Here is a 19,424-nt window from a genome sequence, read left to right on the forward strand (position 1 = left end):
CACATGGCCTCAAATGGTTTTACCCAGTAAGGCCTTCACTGTTCAGGGAGTGTTCATTTGTTCTTCTACTTCAGCCAAAATTTGTTTTACTGGGGTGCCAGTCTTACGGCTTCTGTAATAGCCACCACGTACAGACCGTCTCTTCACTGCCGCCACCATCACCCGGTAAAGCATGAACCTTCGTTCCGGTGTGAGTCTAACTGCACGGGGGTAGTTTCTGCTCTTATGCTGACCTCAGTTAAGGCAAAGCTCCAGACTGGGGAAGTTCTAGAAAACTAAGTTGAGACCTCAGACAAATTATGCTGTCTCTGTGAGCTCTTGCCTTCCCTGCAGCAACACAGAGCCAGATGAATCTTAGGATTATCTGTTGGGCAAGCTTCTGGGCTACGATCCTCTGGCAGCCATATTTCCTCTGTACATCCAAGCCTCTCCCCTAAAGCACAGTTTAACAAGTCTGAGTGGTATGTGTGTGTGTGCGCGCTCCACGCTGGCTCCACTCCTGTGTGCTCCCTCTGCAGAAAGGCCCAGGTCCAAAGGAACAAAGTCAAGTTTCACTTCAAAAGCTGATTTGGGAGCGTGGTGGTGCTGAGACTTGAACCTGGGGCTTCATGCATTCCACCGAGCTACGCCTGTGACCCTGGATGTGTCAAAGCCAAGGCCTCACGAATGCTAGTACTAAACTACATCACCAGCCCCAGTCTACTGATCTTTATAGGTACAGAAAAAGGAAGGCACAATTCTCTACATGAAGCTAGAACCAAAGAAAGCACCAGATTAACCTCTGAAGAACTCCATCCCACACTGTCCTTTCCTCTGCTCAGGGGAGGAGTTCAGGGGTGAGGTAGGACCACTCTCTACCATCCAAGGACTTGCCTCCTGGGCAAGACAGATTCATCACATGACTCCTGTACCCTTACATAAAGAGAAAGGCCAGTCCCTCCAGGGGGCCGTCAAAAGCTTCCGTTCTTCCTATGGCTCAACCTGTTTCCATTTTTCTACCTGATTGACAGGTAGCCCAGGGCTCTACTGATGGCAATGTCGGAGTAAATGTCATGTCAATCATACGCAGTGCTGCTGGGAGGTGCGGTGATGGTCTTGAAGAAATTCTGAACTGGAACCCACACGAAACAGCCCATCCAAACGCTGACATTTCCTGACTTGCCTTCTCTTTAGGTAGCTGACAGTAAATGTTTTACTGTAGGCTGTGCCTTTGGGGGGTGGGTATTGGAAGACGGAAAGGAAAGAAAGCTGAGTTCTCTGTTATATAGTCCTTCTCTCAGACATCTTGGCTTCTAGTGAGAAAGCGAAGTCAGAAGTGGCTTGGAGTCTGAATTTTTATTTTTTCTTGAAAAACGGTAACAAAAAAAAAAAAAAAGAAAGAAAACCCAAGAAAGAAATAAACAAAAAAATCACCCAACCCCCTCCCCCTAAACACTGGCCAGAATTTCCTTCCCTTTTTTTAACCTCTCCCTTAAAAAACAAAAAAGGTAGCCTCTAAGAGGATCCTTAGGCAGACAGTAGGTCACCTGGACCCACACAGGGGACATCTGCTCAATACACGGTGGCAGAGAGAGCGGAGCAGCCCGCGAATGTGGCCTAGTTAGCCCCGTGCTGCTGAGATGGGCTCCATCGTCAGTGTGGGGCAGAGTTCCTGGACTCTCTCTGGAACCCTCACAGTTCAGTCTTGACCTTATGGATTAAGTCCTTTTGGTCAATCTTGTCCAGGTCTTGGTACCAGCGGTTGTAAGCCAGTAAGGCCACATTCTTAGCAGCTACGGCCATCATCTCCACAGAGCTGGCCGCCCACTCCAAGGCATTGAGGTAGAAGAGCTGGTCATGGAGCACGAACTTCGGGAGGCTGCGGCGGGAGCCGTAGAGGGGGTGGGCCTGCCACTCCGCCGTCTGGACTGAGTAGTAGGAACGGAAGAGGGTCTTCAGCTCAGTCCGGAAGAGGGGCTTCGGGGACTGCACCCGCCACACTGCTGCCTCCTGGGGCTGCTTCCGCCGGAAGTTGGCTGAGATGTTGACTGGACAGATGTTGTCCAGAGTGCAGAAGAAGCTGGGGAAATCTGTGGTGAGTATGTTGGCGAAGGGGAAAAGCTTAGGGTCAGGGAAGCCAAAGTAGGAAGAGTTGAGGTAGCCGTGGACCAGGGAGACCACAGTGGGCTGGAAAGAGCCCTGAATGTCATCGATGGGGGGAGTAAAGCCTTCAAAGGTGATGTTGTTGCTGCTGTTGTCCAGGTGCAGGGGCGTGGCAATGACCACGATGTCGTAGAACTCAGAGTTGTGGCCCCTGTCACTCTCATACCCCACTTGGTACAGGGCTTTCCCTTCTAGTAAGAGAGAGAACATAAACGTCCACTTATTCCTTTGCTTCTACCCCACTGACCTTCCTTCCATCCGGGACCCAGCACTGGGGGTGCAGAGAGAGTCTGGCATCATGGGGCAGCTCAGCTGTCCCTTCTTTCCATATTGATGCCGCTGCTGGGTGAGCACTGGTTTGGATGTTAGAAGGCCTAAGCCCTTCTCTGGTTCTGTTGCTCACTGGCTGAGGTAAGGATGCCACTCAAAGTATCAGAAATCAAAGGAATAATAGATACAGGGAGGAAGCTTCCTAGTGCCGACGCGAAGAGCGTCAGCGCCCTCTAGTGGTCGGTGGGCCTTTCCCTGATTTTTCTGAAAAATACTTCCCAGCAGGAACCACTCTGGTTGTGGTCCAGAAGAGGAGGAGGGCTGGCTAGGAATGGCAGGGGCATACATAACTCCTGTTTGGTTCACTCACCTGTAGTGTGCAGGGTCACAGAGGTCACTGTGGCATGGATCACGCTAGCCTTGGCGAGCTTCAGCAAACCGGAACAAACCAGCTTGTTGCCCCCTTCCACAGACCACAGGTTGCCCTGAGCCCCAGCTAGTGACATGGCTCCTGGGAAAGAGAGGGAGGGAGGAAAGATCTTGGGCTTTCCTGCCAAGACAAGGCTCCTCCCACGAACCCCGGGCAACATGCTTAAATATAGTGTGATTTTAAAAGTAAAAAAAAAAATGGGGCAACGGTAATAAGCCAGAAAATGGTTTTCATAGGACCCAGCTTGTTCTGAGGATGTGGGCAAGGGGGACAGGCAGGCTGAGGGCTGCGCACTTACCAGCAAAGGCAGGCATTGATGCTGACTGGCCATAGCTGGCCCGCAGGACAGCAGAGACAACGTCATCAATAAAGCGCTGTGTGACCCCTCCCTGGAGCAGGGACTCGGCCACCGAACGCTGGGTCATGTTGACAAAGGTGGCCTCCCCCAGGGAGTAGAGCAGTTCTTCTACGCCCGAGAAGGCATAGCCATGGGCCTGGTACTTGTAGATCCTAGGAGACACGTGGGACTGGAGTCTTGTGCAGAGAGGCTCCCTAGAGGTCTACCCCTTGATCCCTTCGGCCTGCTCTGTGGCTACAGTGCGCTTGTCTGTACCTCCTCACTGGTAGCCAGGGACCGTGCAGAGACACAAATAATCCAAGATTTCAAAGGACTTGGCTTCCTCGTGTGGCTAGAGGCCAATTATATCACACTTCCTGCCCAAGATGCTGATATGTCTCTGAACATGGGTGACTAGCTTCTAGCCTGTCCTGCCTTCAGGTCTAAGCTGGTCCTGATGGCAATAGCCTCAGACCACTGCTGTCCCCGCATGTGACTGGATATCTGACTTGATCCGGCAGCGCTCTCACTTGCCCAGAGTTCCTGTCTTGTCTCTACTACTCCTTCCAGCCCCAGAGCTAGCACAGATGGGAGCTATCTGCTGATATATTCTGGATTAGCTTGTCTGTGAACTGCTGCCTTCTCTGGGCTTGACTTTCAACTGTGCTACCAGACAGCAGTGTCCAGGGGGTGGACAGGGATGTGGGGCTGGAAGAACACAAGGACGTGGGGCTGGAAGACAAGGTGGCCTGGAACTCACAGAAATTCACCTGCCTCTGCCTCCCAAGTGCTGGGATTAAAGGCCTGCAGCACGACCGCCCAGCTTGAGAATTACCATTCTAGAGGGACAAAGTAGGGGTAGAAATCTCTCAAACAGGTGACCCCAGGCTGTGTCTGGCCTGCATCAATGTTTCATTTGGTTCACAAAGTCAATTGGTGATAAACACTGAAAAGCTGGAAAATTCCATGACATGTTTCCTTGGGGCTAGTCAGTGTGCTGCAGCTAGCTGCCTCCCTCAGAGGGTCTTACTCTTCGGGCTACCCCACCCCGCTGTTCTCGTCCACCCAGGGGCCTTGCTCACCCCACTTTAGCCTTTGTAAGAGACTGAGTTTGCAACTCATGCTTCAGTAATTTAGTGGGAGGAAGGAATGAAGACTAGTGTCGCAAAGCCAGGGGCCCTGTCTCACACACTTCTCAGGCTGGGGCTCGCCCTGAGCCTGCACTGGGTTGGGCAGGGTCCTTGCTTCGGCCTTTATCACTCTCTCACAATTTCCAAACCATCAGTTCCCTCCTGAGATCTTCCCTGGCCTCCTGGCATCGCTCTGCAGCCCTACCTCATGAACTTCTCCATGACTTCCTCCACCCACATCTGCAGCCTCAGGAAGCTGATGCCGTAGTGCCACCAGAGGCGGAAGAGGTTCAGCAGGTACCAGTCGGTTTCCTCCAGCACGAAATGCTCCCCGCCGAAGATGGCGCTCCTGCCCACCACCTCTCGCCGCTGTCTCAGCCCTGCGGAGACCAGCAGCCCCTCAGCTCCCTTTCATGGCCCTCAGGAGACCCAACAGTGCCTTGAGCTTTTGCACTGGGCCCTTCCTGATGCAAAGGGCTGGAACTATTTTGTTCCTTTGTGCTTCCTGTCTATAGGTAGCATGCTAATGAATACACCGAGAAAACCATTTGCTCTTCCTAGTGAGTAAGAACATGAAAACTATGTCCCATTTTGTACTTTCTTCAACAGGGGCCCGCTTAGCCAAGAGTGAGGGAAATGCTACCATGCTAGAATGTCTAAAAGTTCACAGGGCAGGGCTGGCTTTGCTATGGATCCCTGAACTCACACTAGCTCCTTCTAGCTTCTCAGCATTCTACAATTCAAAGAACACTCCACTCATGAACATGTATGTGGCCATGATTTGGTCTCTTCCACCTTGACATAACACATACAACATCCTTCATCCTGAACAGCCTCCTGTATACTTACATGGCTTTGTGTTTCACCCCAAGCACAGAGAGGGTGGGCAGGGAGGGCACCTCAAAATCCTGCTGTAGCAAATGAGCCCGCATGTGCGCACTTTGCCTAACTACAAGACATGATCCTGCAGGACCAATTCCGAGAAGTGGAACTTCTTCAGCAGACAGCATACGTACTCGGAGTTTAGAGGATGCTGACTTTGAACCCCAACTTGATCACTTTAGCATCTCAGCTGAAGGGTATTAAGGATTTGAGTTCCAGTCTCTTTAGAGGGAGATCTGTCTCTCATCCTAAAGTCTGGCTGGGTGTGAGGTCATGTCCACATACCACCTGCTCGAGTACCAAGTGTCTGGTGGGCAATGTAGATAAAGGATGTAGGATATAGATGCTGATATGATTGCAGTAACTAAGAGGCAGTACATTGAAAGGGAGAGACTGGCCTGGGAGTCAAACCTGAGTTCTAATCCCGGCTCTGCAACTAACTCACTGTGTACCTCAGGCAAGTTCTTTCCCCTCTCTGGTCTCAGCTGCTCCATCTGTAAAATGAGGAGATGGAGCTAAAGGACGATCTGACCGCAAGGGCCTGGGGGAGTCTGGGAAGGGCCTAGGGCAGCGGGCACTAGACCCCAATGCTGGACACTCACCCAACAGCTTGATGAAGTTCTGCATGTGGAGGCTCAGTGAGTGGAAGGAGGCTGCCCCGCTCTCGTAGTTCTGCTTGTTGACGGAGATGGTGGCCAGGCGGCCACCCACAGCCCCTTTCTCATAGACGACAATTTGTACTCGGGGTCCAAAGTGTTGCTGAAGGAAATGGGCTACGGCAGAGCCCCCAATCCCAGCTCCAATAACAGCTGTGTCGGCAAGCCCGAACAAGGCAGGGAGGGAGAGACGGCACGACGGGAGAGAGGATGGTTAGTAAGGCACTACCCTGTGCACAGCAGAGGCTCCTGGCACATGCATGTAAGCAGGCTTATGGAATTTCAAAAGGGGAATCCACAGCCCGAGCTTTCAGACGCTCTAAACCTAACGATCAAAGGCTGGCCCCTCCGACCGCACCTACTGCCTTCCTCAGGAGGAAGACCCTATCGGCAAGAGAAAAGGAAAGAATCTCAAAATTTAGAGAATGCTCTTAAAAAAGAATAAATTGACCAGGGCAGTGGTGGTGCACATCTTTAATCCCAGCTCTCAGGAGGCAGAGTCGAGCAGATCTCTGAGTTCTAGGCCAGTCTGGTCTACAGAGAGAGTTCCGGGACAGTCAGGGACCCTGTCTCAAAAAACCAAACTAAACAGAGAGAAGGGGTGGGGGAATAGAAAGGAATATAAATTGGGCCAATCAGATGGCTCCATGTAAAGGTTTGCTGCCAGCCTGTTGACCCGAATTTGATCCCTGGAACGTGAAAGAACTGATTCCTGGAAGTTGTCCCCACATCTCCACGAGTCATGGCACGCATGCTGCCCCTCTCTATACATCAATGAATGTTAAAGAAAATAGAGAATAAATTTAGATTTGTATAAAATTCCCCATGCCCTCCACTTTTCTTATTTCAGGATGAACTGGTGAAAACAGTTACTGACCAAGTACTTCTGTTAGTGGGCTGAAAAACATTCCTTAAGTCAGAATCAACAAACTACAGCCCACAGGCCAAAGTCGCACACCTTTAAACCCAACACTCGGGAGGCAGAGGCAGGCGGATCTCTCTGTGTGTTCGAGGCCAGCCTGGTCTATAAGAGCTAGTTCCAGGACAGGCTCCAAAGCTACAAAGAAACCCTGTTTTGAAAAACAAACAAATAAACAAACAACCCCCCCAAAACAACAACAACAACAAAAAAGAAATGTTATAGGCACAAGTCCTTCTCTTTTTTTTCCTTCCTTTCTTTCTTTCTTTCTTTCTTTCTTTCTTTCTTTCTTTCTTTCTTTCGACAAGGCCTCCCTATATAGACCAGGCTGGCCTTGAACTCATAGAGATCTGCCTGCCTCTGCCTCTACAATGAACCACCGTGCCCAGCAGGCTTTCTTTCTTTTGTCTTTTGAGATAGTGCCTCAGTGTGCTGCTTAGGCTAGCCTGGAACTCCTGGACTCAAGTGATTCTCCCTTTCATTCACCTGGTGCTGATGACAGCTGCCAACAAAGCTACATCTTCTTTCACTTACTGTCAGTGGCAAAATACTGTGAAATGACCTGGAACACCCAAAATATTTACTTGTTGGCTCTTTTGGTCAAAGTCCAACCTACCACCTGATGCTGCTGGGAACCACTGTCTAGACAGACAGTGGTCAACAAACAGCCCCGAGGGAGAATGAACTAGTTATGAAACCCTTGGGCTGGGCTATTGCCTTGCCTGCAGTTCCGTCTGCCCAACATCTGAAACGAGGCTTTCCTCCCACTGACAGTCCGGTATTCCCCTCCAGCCAGGCGAGAAGATAAAGACTTCCCCAGTCCCCGGGTGCTACGGTTAGCACAGTTTGCCCCTTCTAAGGAGAGGCCGGTGTCGCCCATGCCTGTTCCAGCAGCTCCCCCTGCCTTTGCCACACCACATTCAAATGACTTGAGGACACAGAGGAAGCAGGATTATGCTGTCCCCAGACCCTGGCCGATAACAAAGTCCAGAAACATCTATTGCACGGTGAACTAACCAACTCCTTTTTCTCAGTACTTAAGAGTCACATCCAGGAATACCCTCATTTTCTTCCTAACCACTCTGCTCTCTTTCTCTCCTCTTCCTCTGGAGAGACTCCCAAATTACTTATTTTCTCTAAAGAAACAGACATGTCAAGGGCTGGAAGTGCCACCGGTTATAAGTAAGATGTCCTATCACTGTGAGCAGGTTTATGGAACATACCTAACAGACACTGCTCTTTGTCCTATAAGATGTGCCAAGGCTCAGAGATGAACCAAGGGGGGTTTGGGTTTCCAGGAACTTAAGCAGCCAACAGGCAGAGAGATTCGTGCATAATCAGCTAAAACGGTCCATAACCAAGAAGGACAACAGGCTTTCAGGGATCCTGAGAAGGTAGCAACAGATACAGGCTTTGCACAGAGAAGGCATCTGAGCAGGACCCTAGAGAAAAATCTGCATGTCAGCGAGAGGAGAAAGAAGGGCACCGAGGGGGACTCTAAAGGGTCCTAGAGCCACTCAGAAGCATGGAGACAGAATCCTACTGGAGCCCAAGGACTGTGACCTTTAATGGGAGGCACCCTGTCCTCCTCTCTAGGTACAGTCCAAACCACCAAGGGGGTTGAAGGTGTTTAGGAAGCTAAAGGGCAGCTTGTCATCGATTGGGAAGATGGTGAGGTATGTCTGGGGACAAGCTGGAAGGAGGCAGGTTGCAAGCTACAGAGCTGCCATTTGGTTCTGTTGCGGGGAGTCCTTGCTGCCCATCCCCGGGAAAAACTACTGCACATCCCTGGTCCTAAGTCATCCTTCCAAGCTTGCTCCGAAGTCAACCTCCATTCGACCTTCTCTTAATACCGTAGCCCCCCGGGATTCTCTCTTGTGCAGACTCTTAGTCACAAATCAATATTTCCAGTGTGCTCTGGCCAGCCTTAACCCTCTGTGGCCTGTTGAAGCTTTCTCACACAGTCAAGTTTTAGCACTGTACTGGCCCTGGCAAATCCCCATCATCTCAGCTGTCCCAAGGCACTCCTGACAATTGGGGTTCCCAGGGGCCGCCTAGTGGAATTATTACTCTGTCCTCCCACAAATAGGAACTGAGCATTTCTGGTTGTGGGAATCCATGTGCAAAGAGATTTGAGAAACTTCGAGCCATGCAGGGTTAAAACAAAAGGCAGGAAAAAAAGTTGCAAACAAACCAGTGACGATGACTATACACGGTGTATTAAGTGAGGTGTCCTGGTGCCTGCAGTTTATTTGGAAATGCAATACAATATGAACAGTGCAAAGAGCAGAATGTGGGGGGCACATGGATAAGATTGCAAAATTCTTTCAACTTTGCTGTATGTCTGAAGAACTTCGGAATAAAATGTTGGGGGAACCACACAAATAATAATAATTAATTAAAAAAAATGACAGCCATTAAGAGTTCTCCATACTGGGCTGTGGGGCTGTGCAGTAGACTGCTTGTCTAAGCAAGCCTGAGGGGGGGAAAAGTTCCACACTCATCCGACTCAGCAAATCCACCCCCAGCAATCTATTTATTGTTCTGTCCCGTGGAAGAAACTACCTTCTAAAGACCGGAAGTTCTCGTTAGATGTTACTTCTAGGAAGCCTTCTTAGAGCCCGCAGAACCTGCCAAACGCCCTCCAGACACAGAACTTTCTCATCCTAAGCAAGGGCCTGGCGTCCTGAAGGAACCACAGCCATAGCGTGCTGTAACACACAGCGCGCTCAGCCGACCCCTGCAAAGGCCACCGCCCAGCTCCTGTCACCCGAGGGCTTCTCAAGAAGTAAATATTCAGTGACCGTGCGCCTTGCGGACAGCTGTCAGTGGCTATTCCTGTTCAGGCCTTTTCCTTCCCAGGCGGCCCCCTCCTCGTGCCCACGCCACCCTCCCCATCAGCACCTCCCCTGTGCACGCTTCTTCCGCGCCCACCAGCCCCTAGCCAATCTTGCACCCAGCTCCTCTTGGGAGCAGCCCTCCCCTGCCCCAGGTCAGCTGCAAACCCTCTTCCCGCCTGTCCTTCTCAGTGAGCACTCCACCACATCCTTCCCGCACCGATTTTTCCGGGCGGGGCGTCTCCGCCTGCAGCAGCGGTGGTGAGAAGCGTGGCCAGCATGGCGAGCAGCGGGACAGCGCGGGCCATGGCGGGTGGTGACCGGGCTGCACGCTGCGGATCCCCGCTTGCGGTTGGCGCTCGACTGCGCGCCCCGCCCTGGCGCCCCACTGGCCGGCTGGCCTTGCAGCCTGGTTGGTCCCAGCCTTTCATTGGTTCAGCAACCGTCCCTCTGCAGTACTAGGTCTCCATTAGCTACATCTGTCTCAGGGAAAGCTCAGCCATTGGCAGCGCCCCTGTCCCTCCTCCTTGGATGCGGGTTCTTCATTGGCTGGCTCATTCTGCTCAGGCGCAGGTGTGCATGTCTTTGGAGCACAACATCAGGACCAGGGCCCAGTTGCTGGGAGATGCACAGAAGGGAGTTAAATCACGCTGACTAGCTTCGTGATGTGTCTTCTTGGTGTCTGTTTCCAGGGGACACAATAATCTAGGCTCTGCCTTTCTTGGTTGTGATGATCACGTGAGATAATGGAGGGGAAATCCCTTTGAGGGGCTTGTTAGTCCCTCAAGAGCTGTGAATTGCTGACCAAGCTGGCGACCTGCATGATTAGATGAGCTTCTTCGTGCAAGTGCCGAAACAAGCACTTCTGCGTTGGAGCCTTCGTTTTTGCTTCCAGTTTCTACATCTTCCCCCTGCCTTCTACCATCTCTCCCTTCCTTTATTTTTATTTAGGCATTTGTTTACTTATTTAGATACTAGGTCTCATGTAGTTTTGGCTGGCTTGGAGGATAGTGGAGGATAATTTTGAATTCTTGATCTCCTGCCTTCACCTCTCAAATGCTAGAATTATAGGTTTGCCCATATTTTTGGAGACAGGGTCTCTCTTGGTAATCCAGGCTGGTTACCAGGCTCTCTGTTGCTGGGATTACAGGTCTGAAGCACCGTGCTTCTTATCTAAAAACTGAGGAGTTTGCCTGCACGTCTGTATATGCGCTGTGTGCAGTCTGCTGTCCTCCAAGGTCAGAAGTGGGCATTGGATCCCCTGGAGCCTGGTTCACACCCATGTGTGGACACCGGGAACTGAACCAGGGTCCCTGATGTGCAAGAGCAACAATTGTTCTTAACTACTGGACCATATCTTCAACTTCTCTTCCTTATTTTAAATAGGCATTTACTTATCATTTTGTGTCAGGTATTCTTATGGGCTGACCACTTACAGTGTTGTTGTTTTAATCATATTTACTTTAAAATTCATCTTGGCTCTCCAACTTTGTAACACTGGAATTTTTTGTGATTGTTGAATCTAGAACTGTGCTTTTTTTCACTAATTTTATTATTAATTAATTAATTATTATTATAATGGTTTTTTTGAGACAGAGTTTCTTGGTGTAACAGTCCTGGGTGTTCTGGAACTCAATTTTTTAGACCAGGCTAGCCTCAGACTCACTGAGATCTGCCTCCTCTGCCTCCCGTGTGCTGGGATTAGTGTGCGCCACCACTACCCGGCCTCCCCACTAGTTCTTATAACTCTACCAGCCTATTGATCATGCATGAGATCGTCAGGTTCAGAATTGCTGGTAAGAGGAAAAACAAGCAAGCACACAAGTAAAACCATTACAAATAGGGGTACAGAGGTGCAAAATAATTAGCTGAGCCCGGGAATGAGGTGAGGTAACCATATCACTTATCTGCTGCTATCTAATGAACCGCTCCGAAACCAAAGTCATACTTTTGATTTGTTCACAAATGTACAGGGTAGTCCCACTTGCATGATGGCCCACTGGAGGACAAGATGATACTGACCCAGTTATTTTTAAGGGTTAGTCCAGAAACCCAAAGTGTGACGTTCACCATATCATATGGGTCAAACAATTGCAGGCAGAGCAATGAGACTAAAAAATGAATTCAGGAACTCTCCATGTATCTAAAAAAACCCCACTGGGGTCACTTTAAAGATTTGTTAACGTGTATGTGTGTGCCTGAGTGAATGTGCATCATGTGTGTGCATTGCCCTTGGAAGCCAGGGGAAGGCATTGGATTTCCTAAGTTGGAGTTAAGTCTCGAGCTACCTGGTATGGGTGATGGCAACAGAACCTTGGTCCTCTGGAAAGGCTGCAAGTGCCTTCTCCATCTCCAGCTCTACTGGGATTATTTAAAAACCATGGCAATGAACTTGAGAACATGGGCCAAGGCTAGGTAGGATGGGAATAAGAATATACTTATTGACGCTCTGGGAATACAGGAAACAATGGCATATGAAGTCAAAAGTAAAACTACAGTATGCAGATAGACCTGGAAGGATGAAGATGCAAGGCTAAATCCCAGGAAAGCTTAACTCTAAAGGTGGCCATTTGGTGAGGAAGCTGGTTTGTGGAAGTCAAGTAAGAGGCTGAGGCAGGCAGTTAGAAGATGATTGAACATACAGAAAATGAAGGTTGGATCAAGGACAAATGCAGTAGCTTTGTGAATGTGTGTATGGTACACGGTGTGTGTAGGCATGTGCAACACATGCATGTATGTGGAAACCAGAGAATAATGGTGTCTTCCTCTATGTAGGGTCTTTCACTGAGCCCAAAGCTCATTTGGGTCAGGCAATCAACCATCAACCTGGGACATGCCTGTCTCTACCATCCTGGGCTGGGGTTCTAGGTGCATACAGTCTTGCCTGGCTTTTTACATGGGTACTGGGGACTTGAACTCAGGTCCTCATGCTTGCAGAGAAAGCACTCCTGCCAACTGAACCCCTTCCCCCATCACAAAGGACTGCCAGGAGTGTTGTGGGACAAACTTTCCAGGGGAGACACAGCACACACATCACACACAACCTATTACCCCAGATAGGAAGCCCACAATGGATCAAAATATGAGTATCATCAAAATATGACTTGGTGAACCAGAAGTTTTATTGGGGTTACCTACAAAAATATGAGGGGTTACTTCTAGGAGCAGAAGTGATTCAAAGAGCGCATCATCACCAAAGTCCACCACAGTATGGATAATAGATAGCTCATCAAAGCCGGGAACCTGGAATACCACACAGCCTGCAGGCAGCTCAAGTTGGAGGGCGTCCTTTCCTGGTGGCTTACCTGGTCTTTGTTCAAGGAAGTTCTCCTGGTCTCTGTTTCTTCCAGGAGGTGAGGCTTATCTGAGAATCCTCTTTGTAATGGCTTGTCTGAGAGTAACTCTCAAAAGTCTTTACTGTTCACATACTCTTGGAGAGGGAGAGACCTAGTGAATCTGGTAGTTTCAGGGACTTCCTGTAGCTTTCTTATTTACTTTCCCTCTTAATAATCAGGATGGAATGTGTCTTAAGCCAATGTTTTATTGCTGTGAAGAGACAACACAGCCACAGCAAGACTTATAAAGGAGAACATTTAATTGGGGGCTTGCTTGCTTATAGTATCAGAGGTTTAGTACATTATTGTCATGGCAGGAAGCATGGCGGCTCATAGGTAGACATGGTGCTGGAGAGTTAGCTGAGAGTTCCACGTCTGGATTGACAGGCAGCAGGAAGAAGGACACTGGCTTGGGCTTCTGAAACCCCAAAGTGCACCCCTAGTGACACACTTTCTCCAGCGAGGTGACACCTACTCCACCAAGGCCACCTGTCCTAAATCATTTCAAGTAGCATCACTCTCTATGAATCTATGGGGCCCATTTTCATTCAGACCACCACAGAATATTTCAGTTCTTTGAGGAAACTGTTACACAACAAAGGGCAAAGCAGAATCTCAGCAGTCAATGCAGGCATAGAAGCAAACAGAAGAAAAGGCAACCAAACAGGAAGAAACATACAAGATTAACTCAAGGCAGGGTGTGGAAAGCCCATATGCACACCAGGACTAGGGCCGAGCTTATGACTTGATGGTAGAGCACTCCATGGCTGAGCACAGGAAGGTGGGTGGGAAGCCCTATATGCTGTCCCTAGCCCTAGGAAAACCAAACTAAACTGTCCACATCTGAACTGCAGTTATTTTAATTCAGCTGCTGTAAAGGCATTTCTTGTGTTAATAGTATACTTCATCCTCTCTTTCCCTATTTGATTTTCCTTTAGCATATTCTCACTTATCAAGCCTGTTGTGGGTGTGAGCAATCAATTTACCAAAGGAAAGGCAAAGATTTGTCAGCCCAAGCACCAGAGCATCAAGTCTTTTGCAAGTTGATCTATTTCCTTACATGTCCACTGCAAGCCAAGGTGCTTTAAAATTAAATTTTAAAATTTCACTCACTTATCTCTGATGTATGGGCAATTTGCATATGTCTGTGTGCCTGGTATCCTCAGAGGGCAGAAGAGGGCATCAGATCCCTTAGGACTGACAGCTGGTTATGAGACACCTTGTGCATACTGAGAATTGAAACTGAATCCTCCGCAAGAGCAGTCAGTACTCTTTTAACCACTGAGCCATGTCTCCAACCCCCATTGTTTTAAGATAGTGTCATTATGTATACTGGGCGGACCTCAGATTGACAGAGATCCTCTTGTCTGTGCTTCTCAAGTGTTATGATCAAGGACATGAGTCACCATCCCAGCACACCGAGGTCTTTTATGGTAAAGCCATCAAGATGAAAACAATTAAAGGTCTGGACTCAATTTCATCGTTCTTTCGGTCTAAAAGTGCATATTTCTGTAGCAAGGTCAACCAAACAACAGAACGGGAAGGGAAAGATGTATTCTGAATGGTCAGTGTTCTGGCTAGACTTATGTCAACTTGACAAGAGCTAGTGTCTTCTGAGGGGAGGGGACCTTGAAACCTCCATAAAATTCAGCCTTAGGCAGGCCTGAAGGGCATTTTTCTAAATTAGTGGCTGATGGGAAAGGGCTCAGTCAATTCTGGGTGGTCACCATGGGTTCCACAAGAAAGCAGACTAAGCCGGTAAATAGTTCCATGTCTCCAGCAACAGTTCCTGCCCCCAGCTTCCTGCCCTGGCTTCCTTTGATGATGAACGGTGATATACAAGTGTAAGCAAAACAAGCCATTTCCTCTTCGTTTTACTTTTGGTTGTGGTATTTCATCACACCAAGAGGAACCCTAAGACAGTCGGTGTAATGGTGGGAAAGCCTGAGGGAGCAAAGTGAGTATGTATTTTGATATGGGTATGGCCTGCTGAGGACTACAAGGTCTTAATTGGCCCATGGAAAATTGGCAAAGCTTTTCTCTGGAGTCTGAGTGTCTATGGAAGACTAATCAGTGTGTGCAGACTAGCAACTGAGGCTTCCTCCTCCTCCTGGATGTTTACAGCTGGGATTGTTGGTCTCCAGAGGCTTCCTCTGAGACTAGCTAATGGCTTCCCCTGTGCTCTACCTAATGAACACCCAGCAGTAGAGGCATTAGAAAACCCCACCTGATCCTGGTTTCACTATGCATGTGACTGTATGTCTGTCTGCTCTTTATTCCCTTACCAACCCTAGCCAGGGTTCCAGGACCCAAGCCACATAGGTCACAGCAGGTTAGCTCAAAATTTATTTTTAATACCATCACTTAGCCAGTCTTCCCTTTCCCCTAGACTTTAGGCGATCATAAAAATGCAAGAAAACCGTGATAATTTAAGTAACAAAACAGGAGAATTTACTGGAGTTTCACGTAATCCTCAGTGTCATGAATTATAACCATTTTGTAAACATGGAATGACTGGTGGCAGAAGTCACAGGTACCAGAACTGCCCTCAAAAATCTATGCTACCAAGTCTGAGTTCTACTACACTGTTGTGGCTTCCATGTCCCTTCTTTGAGCTTCTTTTATTATAGCTTCCTCTCATTGTGAATTCGTTATTTAAGTCTGCAAAACAGAATAAAGAACCTAACGTTGATCTACTTGCAAAAATGTGTGGAGAGATCAGAACACTCTAGATAACAGAACTCCTAAAACAACAGTCTGTTCTAGTTCACTTGCAAGGATAAGTAACTCTAAAATATACATGGCCCATTTTCTCACTGTTTCCATTTGTCAATCTTGTAGGAACGAAGGCAAATTCATATTGTGGAATTTCACTGTTCCTTAAACAGGCAATTAGTAAAATGGTAAAATGCCTTGTCAAGAGAATCTTTTGACTGCAGAGTCCTGGAAATAGAACCTGGGTTCTCTGGAAGAGCAGTCGGAATGCCCTTAACCACCGAGTCATGTCTCAGTCTACAATAAATAATACTTTTAAAGTATACCTACACATGGTGTACAAACCATTTCTAACTCCAGTTCCAGGGGATCTCACACACTCTTCTGGCCTCCACAAGGACATGGTGCAGAGATACATGGAGACAAAACACACACATAAAATATGGTCATATATTTTTTTTTTTAAAAACCTTGGGGGCTAGAGAGATGGCTCAGTGGTGAAGAGCACTGGCTGCTCTTCCAGAGGACCTGGATTCAATTCTTAGCACCCACATGGCAGCTCACAACTGTTTTAAACTTGAGCTCCAGGAGTTCCAACACCTTTACACAGATACACATGCAGGCAAAATACTGTGTAAAAGATAAAAAAGAAACAATTTAAAAAAGTACTATTTACTGCTCCCAGTACACTTTACACCATCTCCAAGTCTTATCTTTGTCCAGGTGTTTAAATGTGACGGTGGTCAAAGGAGGATGACTTCATACTCGAGGGCTAACTTACCACCTGAAAATATGACTGGAAGTCCGAGATTAGAATATGCCGCTCCAAAATAGTCTTTGCTATATATTGTGTTGGTTGTTATTTTGGGAAACTGCAGTCACGGGAGTAGCTGAGACTGACTTTCCTTTTTTAATGCAGTAGTTGAAAGAAAACGCACATTGGCAGTTTTATGTATTAAAGGGCTTCTCCAGACGTCTGAGACCACCCACTCTCATCATAATTTTGTCTTCCAGGCCTCTTTTGTAGGTCAGAATGTGATCAAAGCACCAGTTTTCTGAGGCCGACTCTCAGATTTTGCACGACTCTTGTGTTCACATAGACAAAGGAGTTTGCTTTCTTCTCATTCACCCAGTTTGTACCAGTTTAATTGGCAGTCCAAAGAATCTAGGAGGGCTGTCTCGAGTCTGTCCTAAAACCGACTGGATTTTTGAGCTTCGGAAGCAGCAGGAAGAGTAACGCTATGTAACAGAATTGAAAGGCCTTCCCACGAGATGAGTAAAAGAGAAACTTGCAAGCCAGTAGGCAACTGCCCCTGGCTAATGCACCATAGGTAGCCAGCCCTGAACAGAAATCGCTGGAGCCTATAGTTTCCTGGCTCCAGAGGTATACTTCGAGTCATTAACCACATTTCACAGAGCCAGGAATGACAAGGTTTGACTGTTTGGACAAATGGGGAAATTTACAATGTAAAATATTGTCAAGGCTATCCCAAGACAGGCCAGCACTGCTTCTCCCAGGCAGTTGTTTTTTGTTTTTAAATATTTATTTATTTATTATGTATACAATAAGTGTGTATGCCTGCAGGCCAGAAGACCCCATTACAGATGGTTGTGAGCCACCATGTGGTTGCTGGGAATTGAACTCAGGACCCTTGGAAGAGCAGGCAATGCTCTTAACCTCTGAGCCATCTCTCCAGCCCCCTCCCAGGCAGTTGTTAACCAAGGCTATCCCCGCCTGCCTGGCAGGGTTATGTTAAGAGAACCTTGGTGCTCCTTTGGCTAACTTAGTAAAAGTAAAATCTTCTATACAGCATCAGTTAAGATGTAAAAAAATATACAGGTTCACAAATTTTACAAGGTTAATATATAAATGAGGAGACAGACGTTCAAACAAATATGGCTTAAGATGGATTTAATAACAGGAAACAAAGCTTGTCAGGGCTGGGAGCAGAGCTCAGTCGCAAAGTGCTTACCTAGCATTCTGGAGACCTTGCCTTCAATCCCCAGTACTAAAAACACAAATTAAAGTTTGTTGATGTGAGAAGTAGTAATTTGTCAGTCTCAACCACAAAGGAAAAAAGGCATACCTCAGCATTATTAGATGAGAAATTCATGGGAGTCCAGCATTTTGTCCATTACCTCCCCATACAATCTAATATAAGATCCCAGGGCAAATCTGACAAAGGGTAGGAGTAAGGGTTGATGGAAGCAGCCATTTGTAGGTAATTACTCAGACAATTGTGTTTGGGTCTTTTGCCGCTGGTATTGTCACGGGTATTTCATACCCAAGGGCCTGAAAATAACTGCTTATGAGGGAAGAGGATCTGCAGAACCCATACTCACCTGACACACACAAGTCTCTCTGCTGCTGAGTCTCGACCTGCTACCACCTGCCATGGAAACAGATACTGCTACACTGGCCCCAGCATGTACAAAGCTGGCTGCATAGGCGGGGATGCGTCCAAGTCTCTCTTGCTTCTATGGTGTTTTATCCACCAAACTGGGGATATGATGGTGGACATGGGCCAGTAGGACTCCTATGTGGGCAATTAGGCCCAGACCCAAAGCATCCTGATGCTGAGGTATTCATGGAGAGTGATACTTTCACCAACTTGGATAACAGAGATGAAACTACACCTTATACAATGAACCACGTGTGGCCCTGGAAGAGCACTTGCTGCTTACCAAGGTGCCCTTAACCCCACACCAGTTATGAAAAGACCTAGATCATGCTCAAGATCAACACTCCAAGGCTGTGCTGTCTGTACAACTCTGTTGGCATCACCTGCCTCATGATGGACTCCAGAGATGGACGCGCACACACACAGTGCTCATCTACAGGAACTACTCTTTATGATGGACTCTGTGGGAACTGCAGCCCCGAGTTGTTATCCCTGCCCCCATTTGAGGTACTTATCTACAAGGAAAACATAATAAATTCCCTCTGCTCCTGGAGCGGGGAAGGAGGAATTTTGAGTGCATGGTGACTGTTCCTTGATCCCTGCCAGGGTCAGGTTACAGTCCCTTCGCAGCCCCCTCCTCATTTGGTTCCATGGTATAAAACCACCCCCAGCAAGAGAATAAAGGGAGAGGCTGTTCCACCTCAACCTCGTGCTCTGTGTATTCATTCAACCTGGACACCCTCCGCTGAGACTCTTGGTTCCAGCCCGCGCTGGCCGGCAGGACTCCACACAAACACACCCCCACACCCCTAACAGAGCCCATCTACAGGACCTACTCATGAAGTTCCAGAATAAACATGGCTACAACCTCGTCATAGCCAAGCAGGAAACTGATCTAATATCAAGAAATTGTGCCATTTTGCCCTGGACTTCCAGTAAGGCATGCCTGCTGCTGCATCCTTTGTCCTGGAGAAGAGTTATGTCTGACAGCCAGGTCATCATTATGAGCAAGGACCAATTCTGCTGCCCCCAGGCGCTCTTCTAGCCTTCCTTTCTGGGTGTGGACTATTTGGGTGTCCATGAACTTATCTTCAATTCTGTCATCAAGTGCGGTGTCAATATCAGCAAAGATGTCTATGCCACCGCAGTGCTGCCTGTAGGTACCACCATGTACCTAGGCATCGATTACACCAGGATACAGATCACTGCTCTGGCTCCTAGTACAGTGAAGATCAACACCATTCTCCCCAAGTCCAAGTACTCCATGTGGATAGGCAGTTCCACTACGGCCTCCTGGTTCAGCAAGGAGGAATACAACGGTCCTTCCTTCATATACAGCAAATGATTCTAGGTGGACAATGACGGAGCT

The 19,424-nt window shown here is 48.2% G+C and overlaps 2 protein-coding genes across 2 annotated transcripts; one reads left to right on the forward strand and one right to left on the reverse strand.

Annotated features, from left to right (window-relative positions):
- Nucleotides 1–1,388: 1,388 nt before the first annotated feature.
- On the reverse strand, nucleotides 1,389–9,949 carry LOC121445294 (prenylcysteine oxidase-like). Its single transcript, XM_041647348.1, has 6 exons — nucleotides 9,824–9,949; nucleotides 5,794–6,000; nucleotides 4,515–4,689; nucleotides 3,141–3,352; nucleotides 2,783–2,923; nucleotides 1,389–2,333 (listed from the first exon to the last, which is right to left on the reverse strand). The coding sequence occupies exons 1-6, from the start codon at nucleotides 9,909–9,911 to the stop codon at nucleotides 1,672–1,674; spliced, it is 1,485 nt and encodes a 494-aa protein (XP_041503282.1). The 5' UTR covers nucleotides 9,912–9,949; the 3' UTR covers nucleotides 1,389–1,671.
- Nucleotides 9,910–19,400, forward strand: LOC121445295 (actin, alpha skeletal muscle-like). The gene is made up of 2 exons (XM_041647349.1): nucleotides 9,910–9,954; nucleotides 19,101–19,400. Exons 1-2 carry the CDS (start codon nucleotides 9,910–9,912, stop codon nucleotides 19,398–19,400), a joined length of 345 nt encoding a protein of 114 aa, XP_041503283.1.
- Nucleotides 19,401–19,424: the final 24 nt, after the last annotated feature.

The sequence above is a fragment of the Microtus oregoni genome, unplaced genomic scaffold (genome assembly GCF_018167655.1).
Source record: "Microtus oregoni isolate MIOR12 unplaced genomic scaffold, Mior012 000172F_ref0000184, whole genome shotgun sequence".
Lineage (NCBI taxonomy): Eukaryota > Metazoa > Chordata > Mammalia > Rodentia > Cricetidae > Microtus > Microtus oregoni.

What these genes read in the sequence shown, in the direction of transcription:
- LOC121445294 (XM_041647348.1), bottom strand. Translation starts at nt 9,911, where the DNA reads ATGGCCCGCGCTGTCCCGCTGCTCGCCATGCTGGCCACGCTTCTCACC. An exon ending in CGCCCCGCCCGGAAAAATCG is followed by an intron (nt 6,001 to 9,823) that starts GTGCGGGAAGGA and finishes TTGCCGACACAG; the next exon opens with CTGTTATTGGAGCTGGGATT. An exon ending in ATCAATGCCTGCCTTTGCTG is followed by an intron (nt 2,924 to 3,140) that starts GTAAGTGCGCAG and finishes TCTCTTTCCCAG; the next exon opens with GAGCCATGTCACTAGCTGGG.
- LOC121445295 (XM_041647349.1), top strand. Translation starts at nt 9,910, where the DNA reads ATGGCGGGTGGTGACCGGGCTGCACGCTGCGGATCCCCGCTTGCG. An exon ending in GCTGCGGATCCCCGCTTGCG is followed by an intron (nt 9,955 to 19,100) that starts GTTGGCGCTCGA and finishes GCGCTCTTCTAG; the next exon opens with CCTTCCTTTCTGGGTGTGGA.